Raw genomic sequence first — 12,763 nt, 5'->3', positions numbered from 1 at the left:
TTTGACGTTGTAGTCAACACCGGCAACTCCTGCGGCGCACCTGAAGCCAAGCTGTATTGACTCCGTCTTTCCCTTGGACCCTTCAGCTGCGAAGAGAGGGGGGGTCTGCTGCATGGGCAACAGCAGACCCTCCATATCACCCTGCCCAGGCTCTGTAGCTTCAGCTTCACTGGAGAGGACACTCTTAAGAAGCTACACCATCGTCTCTCGAGACGGACGGCTGCCGACGATAGTTAATAAACTTATTAACTGTAACTTAAAACTAAAAGTTTTCCCACTCTGATTTCCCCTATCAGTGCAGTGCCTAGCCCTGTGTTGTACACAGATGTGTCCATTACCTACTGCTTTGCAACAAGCTACCCCAGCAGGAAGTGTCTTAAAACATCAGCAGTTGTTTTTGCTCATGATTCCATGGGTTGACCAGGTGGTCTCAACTGGGATGGCTCACTCTGCTCTATGTGCTACCAGTGGGCTTGCTTTTGTGGTTGCGGTTTGAATGGAAGGATCTAGTATTCACATGACTGGCCCTTCTGCTGGGATTGCCAGGGCATTAATGCCTGTCTCCTTCACGATTTTCCAGTTTCCAAGGCTCCTCTGTGTGCATCATTTTTTTCACCCGGCCATCTCAGCGTTCTAGGAAAATGAAATCAGAAGGCAGGGGCACCTGAGGCAAAAACATGGAAGCTACACAACATCACTTATGAGCATTCCATTGGTCAGAGAACATCACAGACAAAGCCTGGATTCCATGGGAGGAGACGTAGGGTCTACCTTGTGATGCGAGGGGAGGCAGAGCTAACTGGCAGGTGGGGTGACAGGGGTTCTGCCACCGCAGTGAGGAGCTCAGTAAATGCTTGTTGCATGAGCATTTGAACAAATGAATGAAGCAGAACCAGGGATTGCTTGTGAAGAAGACTCCAGGGCAGGATTCTGATGCACTAAAATTCTGATGCAACAACGTGTCTACTTTCTAGTTGTCTTCCGTTTCAGCTGATGAAACCTCAGATGATGGATTTTCCCAGATCCGTTGGCATCAAACAGCAGACTTTGGCTATGTCCCCAACCTAAGGATGCCCAACACTTTCATGGCTGTAGCGATGGATCTCGGTGACAGGAACTCGCCTTTCGGCAGGTATGGGTGCTTCTTGGACTTTGGTTGAATAATGATCTATGTTCTTTGTCTGTGTTCTTCACCGTGATGCTCACTGTGATGGGGGAGAGAGTGGATGGTCTAAGGACTGGACCTTAGAAGCATTACAATATTTGCAGTCATTCACGATGGGATGTGCTGTAGTGATAAAAAAGATCCCTCAGCATCTCAGGGCTTTGACGCAACAGAAACTTACTTCTTGTTCACACTACGTGTCCAGAGGTCAACAGAGAGGCTCTGCCATCACAGTCAGTCACAGATCCAGAGAAAGAGGCACTACGCTGACTTGGACTTCCACAGTCACCTTAAAGCACCACTCTGGTGATTAATAACGCCAGTCACTTCTGCCCACGTTGCATTAGCCAAAGCAGCTCCGTGGGCGTGCCCAGCTTCAGGGAGGCTGGAAACTTGCTTCTACCCGAGACTCAAAGGAGGAGCAATGACGTGTCTCTTGAGTGGTCCCGTGACTACCACATGTTAGCTGTAGGTTACGAGGGTATTTCAAAGCAGACCAGAACACAGTGTCTGGATAATAGTAGGAGCTGGAACTAATATTTATTTATTTTTAAATGAATAAATATTTACTGAACAAATAAAACCTGGAGGGGACCAAGTAACGCACAGCTGATTCAGATGGAAACACAGGATACATTGGTTGGAATAGTCTTGAGTTAGCTCGCCTACGTTAGTTCCAGTACCCTCCCTCCCTCCCTCCCTTCCTCCCTCCCTCCCTCCCTCCCTCCCTTTATTTCTTCCTTCCAAGTCATCTGTTATTTCAAGGTTTCCAACCCATAGAAGGCTCAGAGCCCGCCCCTGATTGCCATTTACCATTTCTCTTAAGCTGACTAACCACTCATCACTGGCTATTGTATTTAGTCAACCTTAGTCTCACCTTCTTAAAGGGCGCTTTGTATATTGTTTCTTCTTTATGTTTTTTTTTAAATTATTTGTTTATTTTTTATTGCATTTTTTCCATTAACATTTATTTATCCGTGACTCCTCCCTCCCCCTTGCAATCACCACCCTGCTGTTTGTTTGTTTTTTTAAAAATGTGGTTATTATTGAGCTCAAACCCAAAGTTCTCTACCTGTTTATCCTATAGCATCCACCCTCGAGATAAACAGACCGTGGCCTACCGGCTACACCTGGGGGCCCGTGCTGTGGCTTACGGTGAGAAGCAGCTGGCCTTTCAGGGGCCGCTGCCTGAGAAGATAGAGCTCTTGGCTGACAAGGGGCTGCTCAACCTCACGTACTCCCAGCAAATCCTGGTGCAGAGTCAGGATGACAAGATATTTGAGGTGAGGACAGCAGAAACAATAGGGGTTCCTCCAGTTTGGGGCATCAGGATTTCCTCCACAGCGAGGCCGTCTCTGATTTGAAATGACTGCGAGGCAGGACTTCATTGGTGGGGGGCTGAGTTTGTCTCAGGGGGCAGATAAGCAGCTATTAATTCGTTTGCTTAGAGCAATGATTTGCAACCTTTTTCATCTCATGGCACACAGAAATTACTAAAATTCTGCAGCACACCAAAAAATATATATTGTTTTCCAGTCTGACAAAAAATAGGTAAAATTTGGATTCATTCACATTGGATGGCCACTGTTGTGTTGGCTGTTGTCATTTTTTTATGTGACAGTCTGAGGGAAAAGAGCCAGTGCCCTGACTAAATAGTCAGGTACTGCATGTTTTAAAAATCTTATGGCACGCCAGTTGAAAATCACTGGCTTGGAGGCAATTCTGACGGCCAGGACAATCAGGGAAGGGAAAAGGAGTCTATATTAAAGTCATTTTCCTTTTGTGTTTTCACTCCGCTCTGGGCAAGGCCTGCAACTTTATTTGTAGGTTACCTTTGAAAGGATCCTTGTTCCAGAATACTTCCCTCATCCTTGGATGTCTCTTTTATCCTAAATTCTGGTATTCTTTTGAATTTAATAGTGTCTCATTTAAGGGGCTCAAGCTGGGTGATTTGTAGCTTAATGTGAATTTATATAATGAAACTACTTTCTTCTATACCTAGCAAGGATCAGTCCACTGTGGAACTGGGGCTATTGATTAAAGAGGTTCCTTTAAGAGTCTTCCATAGCTGGGGGTCACGGGGGAGGCATTCCTACATGGAATGTTTACACGAGTGTCTGGGAATCCAGAGGCCGTTAGGCTGGGGCTGGGGGTGTGTGAAAGGAGGGCAGTGGAGATGAAAGGACGTTGCAAACAAACTCGAATCACACGGTTATGCGGGGCAGCTTCTCCTCTGCACCCTGACTACAGAACCCACTTGCCTCAGGTGCTTGGTCAGCACTTGGGCCTTTAGCTTCTGGACACCGGGTTTTAGGTAAACTCTAGCTCCCAAGCAGTTTTCGCATTCTGTGTTCTCCGCTTCAGTCAGTCGCGGGCCGTCTGTGTGTCACCTGGACCCAGAGTCTTAGTGGGGGCCAGGTCGGAACTGAACCTTTGGGTACTGGACCACTTATGCTTCCTTCCCTGGATTGCCTTCTGACTGAAGAAGGGCATGGTGTCCAGAGTTTCTCTGCCCCTTCTTCATTCCTCGGCTCCTCAGAGCACCAAAGGGGAGCAGAGCTAGGCTGCTCGGCTCGCTCAGATTCCTGCTTTGCCATTTGTCAGGGGTGACAGCAAGGATGTTCAGGGAACCTTCCCCAAGTGCTGGATGTGATTGTGCTTCCTTGTCTGCCTCAGTAACTAAGGCTTTGTTGATTTATTTGTTTTCATCGCATGAACATTTTTATCAGCCTATGGCTGTTGACCAGACACGGACTCAGGTTCGCTCTGGTTACTATAGGAAGGGGGTTCTTGGCTAAAAGGAGCTCTTTCCCTCCCTTACCATCTGTCTGAAAGAGCAGTTCCCAGCCCCTAGGAACATCCTCGGCCCGACCTGACCCTTCCTTTTTATGACTCTCTCATTAGATCTCATGCTGTGATGACCAGCAGTGCACTTGGCTTCCAGCTCCCATGAACACTTTCTCCACCCAGACCCTGGCCCTGGATATCAGTTCTTGTTACGACTCTCCGGTGGCTCTCCGCTATGCCTGGACCACATGGCCTTGTGAATATAAGCAGTGTCCCCTCTACCACCCCAGCAGTACCCTGCCAGTCCCTCCTTTCACTGCTTCCATTGCAAGCCTGATGCCTGGGTATCACAGCAAGGTTGCTGTAAATGGTTTAGTTGGAGTATGACCATATCTTAGACATAAGTATGGATCCCTTCGATTTGGGCATTTAGGAGTTTAAATGATGCCAACTGTTGCTTTTAAAGGAAATTAACATAAAAACTTTGTTGGACAGTTCCCAGCTAGCACGTGCCTTTTTCTATATTCTGAGATGAGCCAGGGCCGGTAGACAGTGAAATGCCTGCCTTTTGTCATCTGGTTAGGCTGGTGTCTGTACTGGGCCATGCCAGGCCACGCACAAATTGAACCTCAGTGTTCTTCACCTCATCATTGGGGTGAAATATCCAGCAGGCCTGCATGGCCTTGAGAGCTCTTCTAACCCTCGTTTCCACAATTCTGGATGTAAACGGTCCTGCTCTTTCAACTGAAATAATAATGTGAATGTTGAAAGCTAGCAACGCAGAACCATGTAAATGCACCTGGGGAGGTGCTGAGGGCCAGCCTTAGGAATACAGAGAAAAGGCGAGGCGGCAGGAGAGATGGCGCTGCTCGGGCTGCCAGGAACCGGTCTGGGGGAATCACAAACTTAGAAAAACTGTGACCGACAGGCAAACAGGTCATTTGGCTTAAATGTAAATAAATCTCAGGTTCTTTAAAGAAGATGTGAAAATGTGAATAAATGGACGAAGTGTGCCTTGGGCTGGACTCGCCAGTTTGGGGATGAGCCGGATTCGTTTTTGATCATACTGGCACAAAAATAAAACAGCTGCTTGGGGTGCAGGGGCTGGGGCTTAACATTCCTTGAACTAGAATCAGAATCAAGGGTAGAAGGTTGTCAGAACCTTACTAACTCCTCCATGAGTCAACAGCTATTTCTCATGTTGGTTAATAAAGAATTTAAGTTTACTCAACCCAAGGCAGAACTAAGGAAAACAGATCATATCTAACAAGATGAAAATAAGCAGAACTGTCAAGAGAACTTTATTACTAGAAATACAGCAGGTGAAGTTTTTCTCAGGGTAAACTGTCACCATGGGAAGCTCCACAACAAAATGTGTTAGTATCTTTTGAATCACTGCCTCCTTCCGTATAGTCTAAGTTTTAGTTTAAGATTAAAATCATCCTGTTCAGTCGGAAGACTGCATGGGGCTGCCCTGCGGTGAAGACTTCAAGTGCTCCAGGGCGTTGTCCACCACCGGCTCGTGTGTCAGGAACACAGGCTGGTAAGAAGACACAAAGGCTGAGGGCTGGAGCTCCGGGAGGTCCAAGGATCCTGGGGAAAACATTCCATAAGTTCCAGCGTTGTCTGGGACTCTGAGGAGACTGATCAGATACACATATGTTCTTTCAAGTCCTTAACACCCTCGCATCTGTCAGCCCAATCACCCTTGTCTGGCAATCTTAGTCCTGTACAGTACATTTTCCCCTGGAGTTCTGCTTAGGTCTTAACTTAAGGAGAAACGAGAAACCTTCCTTGGTGGGCCCTGCCTTATTATGATCACAGCTTATTATGATCACAGCCATGCACTGTGACTTCTGTGAGGACTGCTGTGGAGCTACACGGGGCAGCCAGTTCTCTTGGCTCGGGACTCTTCGTATCGGAGCAGTGAAAGCTTCTATCACTGCCCAGACCTCTGGGCTACTCAGCTATGAATGAAGAAGGGAGGGAAGCCTAAAACTGGTCAATTTTCAAACTAGAAAGGTAAAATTAAAAGATACCTTGTAGAATGGGATCATTATGATCTTCATCAAAGGTCTGTCTCTGAAAGGCTTCAAAGCTTATCGCTGCGTCATTCTCCAGCAGTCCCTGGGGCAGCTGCCCATCTCCAGGTTTGCACACATCGAATTTCACCCACTGGTAACTGCAGGATCAAAGGGATGTTACTGTTATCAAGAGCTGTCTGTTGGCCACTACACATTCTCACCACCAAAGGGATCAGGTATTTTTTTACGTAGATCTCTCCAATATGTATTTAATATGTATTTAAAAACATGTTAACAAAAAAACAAAAAAAAAAAAAAACTTTAAAAAGATAGGTAGGCTTCTTTACTGGCACGTTATTCTGCAGGACTTCCCTTTGCTGTCACAGTACACAGAGAGCAGTAGCCACAGTGCAGCGGGGAACTGGCTTCTGCTCGCCTGTACAGAGGGCTAAGACAGTACTGAGGCCCCGTGGTCAAGGGGCAAGCATGCTCTGTGCACAGCAGCAGCTCAGTAAGCACACGAATGAACAAAACACTTCACGTCCTGGACACACTGATCGCAGCTTCTATCAAGGGAGTAGGTTTGACCACACTTACTTGACACACTTCCGAGCTCCTGGACAACTCTGGATCAGGTTGTGGATGGTTGGATGAGAAAACCCAAAGAAGTCAGCTCCAGACGGAAGCAGGTCAGACACTGGTGTCCCCCTAAACAGGAGAGGGCGAGCTTAGAGGGAGATGAGAATGGGTGTAGGGCTGGAATGTGGGCATGAACACCCAGGCTAAGCTTTCTTGACTTGCATATGCTGGAGATGTTAGTTGCTAAGACATCTGACTGATGAAAGAAAGCATTCTATAAAATAAGGGATCTCCGCTCATTAAAGCAAGAGAAAGGGTCTCACTGTACCAAAGGGATCTTTTTGGCCTGTCTTCAAGCTATTGGTCAACTTACATGGTAGCACTTATGGCCTTGAGCAGTTCTGCATGACAGGCATCTGCAGAAGAGCTGACAATGGCATTCTGAGGGTCATCTTCAGGAACAATTTCAAACTGAGAAAGATAAAGGAGCCATGAGAGCAATTTTCAAGGAAGAAGTAGGAGAGACAAAGTCACGCTACTCCTGTACCTGTTCACTCCGGAACTTGAAGCTGATGTACACCACACTAGGAGGCGGGTACAACTTCCTACAGTGCTGTTAAAAAGTCAAACAAATCCCAGAAAACAGTCCTTTGTTTCAATTCTATACTCCTGGCTTGACTGCTCTCCAGAGGTGAACACTGAATTGGTTCCATGCCTCTCCAGACCTCTTTCGATCCACTTACTTACATCTCTTAAGTACAAAAGCAAATGGTATCTTAAAACCATGTAATCTCAGGTTACCCTTACAATACCTTAGAGGGGCACAGGCCATTTTGACTACAAACTTCCTTTCCAATTAATTTTCTGTATTTTTTAAATTTCAGAACACTTTCACTATTTATAAACTGTTAAATCAAAATTATACTGAGAAATTTTTGCCAAGAAAGTGTTTTTGTAGTAAGTGCTATCTTAGCCAACTTAATTCCTTGAGCAGTTTTCTATAAAGTTCCATACATTTTTGCAAAGAAAACTACCTGAGGCTGCACACCACCATCCTTGATCTGACAGGTGTAGAGACACCTCTGGTCTGGGCATTTCATGCTGGCATAGGTTCGAGTGCTGCAGTAGCCCACAGGGTAGATGGCATTCTCGTCATGGAAGCCAGGTCGGTCGGTGATGATCTATAAAAAAAGAGTTCCCCAACCTGCAAATGAAGACACTGGAGAATTCAGAAGTCCAGTGTGCCATAGGTCGCCTCTGGAACCACTCTGGGGCTGCAAAGAGTGACTCAAATCACACAGGAAGAGTGTAGGCTGTTTAGGAGACAAAACCAACCTGGCTCGTAGGAACTGCAGATTTCCTGGTGTTGGTCTGAAACAGCAAGCACTGCTACTAATGGGAACAGGGAGGGAAGGCTCAACCCCATTCCCACATTTCTGATTCTCCTCTCTCTGTATCGCTGGTCTCACTCACCTCCCCCAGGCTATATACTGTTAGACCCCCCAGTCCGATGGGGAACACAGGCCGTCCTGAGGGATCCAGGGCAATGGGCTGAACCAGCTTGCGAGCACCTCCCTCCATTTTCTTTTTCTTGGATGTTTTCTTCAGAACTGAAACGCAAATCTGGGGTCACCCACTTTAGGCCCCTCCCAATGCTAAGGGGAAGGGGAAAATTTATTTACATGTATATGCTAAGAGCAATAAGCCAATCCCAGTTCTACACATTCATTGAATGGGCACATGGGACTTTCCCCCAAAGCCCCGAGTATCCTTCTAAGCCACCCACCTGGCAGTAACCAATTTTAATATTACTGCTTAGAATCTAAAAGCCTTATACTTTAAAAATATATATATATATTTATTTACTTATTTTTAGAGAGAGGGGAAAGGAGAAAGAGAGGGAGAGAAACATCACTGTGTGGTTGTCTCTCACTCGCACCCCCAACTGGGGACCTGACGTGCAACCTAGTCATGTGCCCTGACTGGGAATTGAACCAGCGACACCTGGTTCGCAGGCCAACGCTCAATCCACCGAGCCACACCAGCCAGGGTTAAAAAGCCTTATACTTTTTAAGGTCTCTTACTTCACAAATCAGTAATTTCCCAAGCCAGCAGTATGCTCTAAAAGCCATCTAGCTCATTTCCCTGCCTCTAGGAAAGTGTGAACTGAAGGCAGCCGAGAGAGCTGGGGATAGGGAAGACGGTGGAAGCTTTAGCCTGCTCCCTGCGCATTTAACCAGGTCTAACTGGAATTGCTCCACTCCAAGTGGCTCTGGAACACTTGCTTTCCAGGGGCTGTGAGGGCTGCTTAAGGACCAGGTGAGAGTGTAAGTGTATCTGTGGCCATGTGTGTCTACCAGTTAGTAGCAGGTCTTTGTCAGTAGTCACTGAGCCACTGGTACGACTGATATCCCCTCCAGGGTACCTTCCAGTTTGTTGTTCTCTTTGCCTTTTTCTTTTTTCTCCTTCTTGGATTTCTTCCCAAATGGTTCCTCAGCCCCAGTGCTAGGCCCAGAAATGGGCCCAGATCCTTGTAGAGTTCCCACAGAGCTGGCCACACCATAAGTCAGGGGCAAACTGGAGCTGTGGGCAGGGGCTGCAGGCTGTACTTCCCCTTCAGTTAGAGCCTGAAGCTGGAGGAGCTTCTTTAGCAAGTACCTGAGGTTAGAAAGGAAAGGAAGCAGAGGTATGAACTTCCATTTTATCTCAAGTCAATGTTTTACTTAAGTGCTAGGAAAAGTCAGAACTATATACAAGATTATTACACTGAAAATAACATTCTTAGTGGACCCTGAGAATAATGAAGGTCCAGAGGGTAATAAGCGAAGGATAAAGAATTATAGTGCATCTGGAGGACTGCTGTAACTTGATGTTGGAAGGTGTTAGACTTCTGAAAGGTATATACCATGAATTGCATATGTATACATACCCACTGTGCTCTGCACAGGGTAGCACATGCTGAATAAATATTTGCAGAATGAGGGACAGTTTCTTTTATAACTGGCAAGTTATACTATTAGATTACTTATTAGTTGTGGCAAGACGGCTTTATCAGAAAGATGAATAAAAGAGCCGTCTCATCACTGTGGTCTGGCCCAACTAGGATAAACACGAACCAGTGCACAGGTTGTCTCTCTGTGCTTGATCAGTGGCTGACGGGCTGTGCGATGCACAAAAATCCCCCTACAGAACAATCCCCAGAGCGGTAATGCCATGTCAATCACCAAAACTGTGATTCTAAACACAAAATGAACTCAGCTCACCGTCTTTCTTCTTTTGCTTTAAGAAATTTTTCCTCCAGACGAGCAATTTCATCACAAATAGCAGCATTTTCCTTTAAGAAAAAAATTTGAATATAATCACAAAATGAATAAAAGATCAAAGTATTCTGGGAAGAAGAGTTGTATTTCTAACCAAAGTAGTCCTTTGTTGCTAGGTAAGAGGGAAGAACTAGTCTACCCTGCAAATGATAAAAGAACCTATAGGTAACAGGAGAGTCAAGTTTACTATGGGCAGGGTAATTACAGAATTTATCAAAACTGGGGCACCTTTGAGTAAAAAGGGGGCACTAGTAATGATTATGCCAGAACATGATGGTAAATTAGGGCTGTTCTAGGCGAGTCAAGATGTGCAGGCATCCTAATTAGGGTAGCCTTTAGCAGAGGAAAGGGCATATTGCTTAAATCCATAGGTGCTTAAATTCAATCCTTATAAATATGAGGACTATCCATTTCCAAGTACCTTGACTTTTGGGGAGCTTACAAAACCAGTCTAACCCAAAGCATCCCAAGCAATGTGAGCCTTAAATAGAAAAACTGGAGGGAACAAAATCAACTCTAGTATGCAAAACTCTTAAACTTCATAATCTACCTACTCGAGTACTGTCTTTCTTTACTGATGACTCAGTCTACTCCCCAAGCATCAGTCCTGGGGGAATGCTACAATCTGGGTGTTCCCTAGGTAGGAACTCAAACCCTGAATAGCCCTTTTCTTCACAAAACCTTTATGTAGTACTTAATGGAACCACAGTCCTCCTAATAGCATAGGCGGCTAGCTTCACGTACCTTTGACATGTAGGGAATAAGAGAAAGGTATCAAATCCTCTTAATTATACTTTCCTTAATTCTCTCCAGTGCACACAACAAGTGCTAAATAAATGTTTTTGGAATGAACATGCTCATTCCCAAACCTTTCTTATGCTTCCAAAAAAGGCCGAGAGATGATCAAGTTTTTGGCAGAAAGAATAGGTAAGGTGGTGCTTCAGACAGCGGTGGGAGGGCCTTTGAGGACCCCACTCCCTGTATTTCCGTGCACTGCGCACTCCTGAGCGAGTCAGGACATTTTAACACAGAAGTGAGGGGCTGGCAAACCAGTCCATTCATTCAGTAAACACAGCGCCTCTACAACAGAAGAGCAGCAGATACACTAGGGAGACTCGCAGTTAGAAGGGGATAATAAGTTACCGAAAGCTTCCTGTATGTGTCCGTTTAGGGAAGGGGTCCCGGGGCGCTTAGGAAATAGGCCGGGTTAGCGGAAGTAATAAAGAAACTAGAACCAGGGCGTCTAAGTTGGGGTCAGCGCTCTGACACCGCCCCTTTAAGCAAATCATCTCAGGGATTCAGTGTTATTTTTAAAACAGTGCCTCGTTCTCAGGGTTCTCTTCAGAATCAAACGCATTTGCAAGAGTTTTGTGGTAACAACCATAGTGGCTAAAACTTACTGGCACATCTTCTAGATACCAAACACTTTCCTCTCCTTATTTAATCTTCACAATTCAGCAGGCTAGTTATCAACTCTCGCAGGTAAGAAGCAGGATTGCCAAAATATGCAATCTGTCCAAGGACACAAGGCTACCGAGAGGCGACGTACGCTGTAAAAGCTAACACGGTCCTACTACTGCCACTCTGGGAAGGGGGGCGGTTTGCTGAAAGACCCCGCGAATTCGGAGTGCTGGGACGGGGGAAGCCCGAGCGGCGTCAGACTCACAAACACCGTGGCTTTGGCGGCTTTGCGCAGTCGCAGGTACTTGAGCCGGTACTTCTCGTTCTGGCTCCTCTTCGCGAGCTTTTTCATCCTGGCCTTGGTGGACTGCGACGCGGCCCGCGGCGAAGGGGCGAGGCCGCCCAGCAGGCTCATGACCCAGGCCCGCTGTGGGGCCTCCCGGGGGCGGCGGGCATCAGCGCCCGGCCGAGGGGCCGCGGGACATCGGCCTCTTTGGGTCTGCGCTGGCGGAACCGGGCCCTGAAGAGCCGATCTCTCCAGAAAGTTACTGAGGAGAGCGGCTGGGGCAGGAATCCAGCCGTCAAGCCCGTAGCTTCACCATCCTTTCGCGTCCGCCTCGGAAGCAACCCTGCCCGGAAGTTACGTCACGGCGCCAATTGGCATAACTTCCGGGTCGTGAGCGAGGGATACGTCGGAGCAGGCGACCAGAAGGAAGAGGGGCGTGGGGGGTCAACAGGTTTTTCCTCTGGAAACTGAACGTACTGTAGAGTAATGTATGTGAATGAGAAATAAAACTAAGGAACTGGTGATACGAAATATAATTACTGTTACATGTTCAAAACATAGATTGCTAGAGTGGCATGTGGAAGTTAAGGAAAATATGTACATAATTAATAAATATTAAATTCCTGGAGAAAAATATAATGCTGATATAGGTAACATAATCAGTTTAAAAGAGAGGTTTCGAATCGGTGACCCAGGTATTTAATTTCTGAAAATTGTAAAAATAGTGGCAGGGTCTTGACAAAAATAGATTTAAGGAAAGGCCTTTTATGTCCATCCGCATTGTAAGCTGCCTTGGTTGGACCTGGCTGGGTTTTAGCAGAGCAACGCTCGTGATGCCAGTGTGTTTCCACAAACATACTCAAGGCAGCCACGTAAGTTCATTTTTGGAAACCGCCAGGAATTTTTTCAGCCTATGAAAAAATACCACACTCATGCCTTTGACACTCTGAATTAGCACTTTACCTGGGGATAGTTCTGATTGATCAGGAGAGAGTTGGAGTATTTTTTTCTTTTTTGTTTAATCCCTTATTCTCTTAACTGCCAGGTTTATTTGCTGTCCAGCTGTGTTTTGGCATTGCAGCCTTTATAATCTGACTTTATTTTCATTATTCCTCTTCATACCTGGTGGGAGGAAAAGTGCTATAATTTACTTTAGTTTGCAAGCTGTTCTGGCCAGTGGATTCAGTGGAATTTTCATTAA

The 12,763-nt window shown here is 46.2% G+C and overlaps 2 protein-coding genes across 4 annotated transcripts in view; one reads left to right on the top strand and one right to left on the bottom strand.

The window, feature by feature from the left end:
* The window catches only part of SIAE (sialic acid acetylesterase), a 35,921-nt gene extending 31,472 nt beyond the window's left edge, over nucleotides 1-4,449 (top strand). For both annotated transcript variants that reach the window (XM_090257673.1, XM_090257672.1), the window contains 3 exons: nucleotides 975-1,132; nucleotides 2,253-2,448; nucleotides 4,070-4,449. In XM_090257673.1, coding sequence (XP_090113799.1) covers nucleotides 975-1,132; nucleotides 2,253-2,448; nucleotides 4,070-4,339 — 624 coding nt within the window. In that variant the 3' untranslated portion in view covers nucleotides 4,340-4,449. The remainder of the gene's footprint in view (nucleotides 1-974; nucleotides 1,133-2,252; nucleotides 2,449-4,069) is intronic.
* Nucleotides 4,450-5,224: 775 nt separating this feature from the next.
* On the bottom strand, nucleotides 5,225-11,917 carry FYRD1 (FYRN and FYRC domains INO80 complex interactor 1). 2 transcript variants are annotated; one of them, XM_090257675.1, is made up of 9 exons: nucleotides 11,542-11,917; nucleotides 9,819-9,889; nucleotides 8,981-9,213; nucleotides 8,029-8,165; nucleotides 7,590-7,736; nucleotides 6,929-7,026; nucleotides 6,574-6,684; nucleotides 5,992-6,134; nucleotides 5,225-5,545 (listed from the first exon to the last, which is right to left on the bottom strand). In XM_090257675.1, exons 1-9 carry the CDS (start codon nucleotides 11,689-11,691, stop codon nucleotides 5,400-5,402), a joined length of 1,236 nt encoding a protein of 411 aa, XP_090113801.1. In that variant the 5' UTR covers nucleotides 11,692-11,917; the 3' UTR covers nucleotides 5,225-5,399. The 2 variants fall into 2 exon arrangements, with proteins under 2 accessions (XP_090113801.1, XP_090113802.1); XM_090257676.1 differs by having other exon boundaries at nucleotides 5,419-5,595.
* Nucleotides 11,918-12,763: the final 846 nt, after the last annotated feature.

This window comes from Furipterus horrens, unplaced genomic scaffold (assembly GCF_987537825.1).
Source record: "Furipterus horrens unplaced genomic scaffold, mFurHor1.1.pri manual_scaffold_11, whole genome shotgun sequence".
NCBI lineage: Eukaryota > Metazoa > Chordata > Mammalia > Chiroptera > Furipteridae > Furipterus > Furipterus horrens.
This window is presented reverse-complemented; position numbering and strand designations above follow the sequence as displayed.

Bases quoted from the DNA above. Each gene is read 5' to 3' on its own strand.
- FYRD1 (XM_090257675.1), bottom strand. From the start codon at position 11,691: ATGAGCCTGCTGGGCGGCCTCGCCCCTTCGCCGCGGGCCGCGTCGCAG. The intron at 9,214-9,818 runs GTGAGCTGAGTT...TTCTAACCTCAG, and splicing joins AAAGCAAAAGAAGAAAGACG to GTACTTGCTAAAGAAGCTCC. The intron at 5,546-5,991 runs GTATCTTTTAAT...TGTTTTCCCCAG, and splicing joins TAATGATCCCATTCTACAAG to GATCCTTGGACCTCCCGGAG.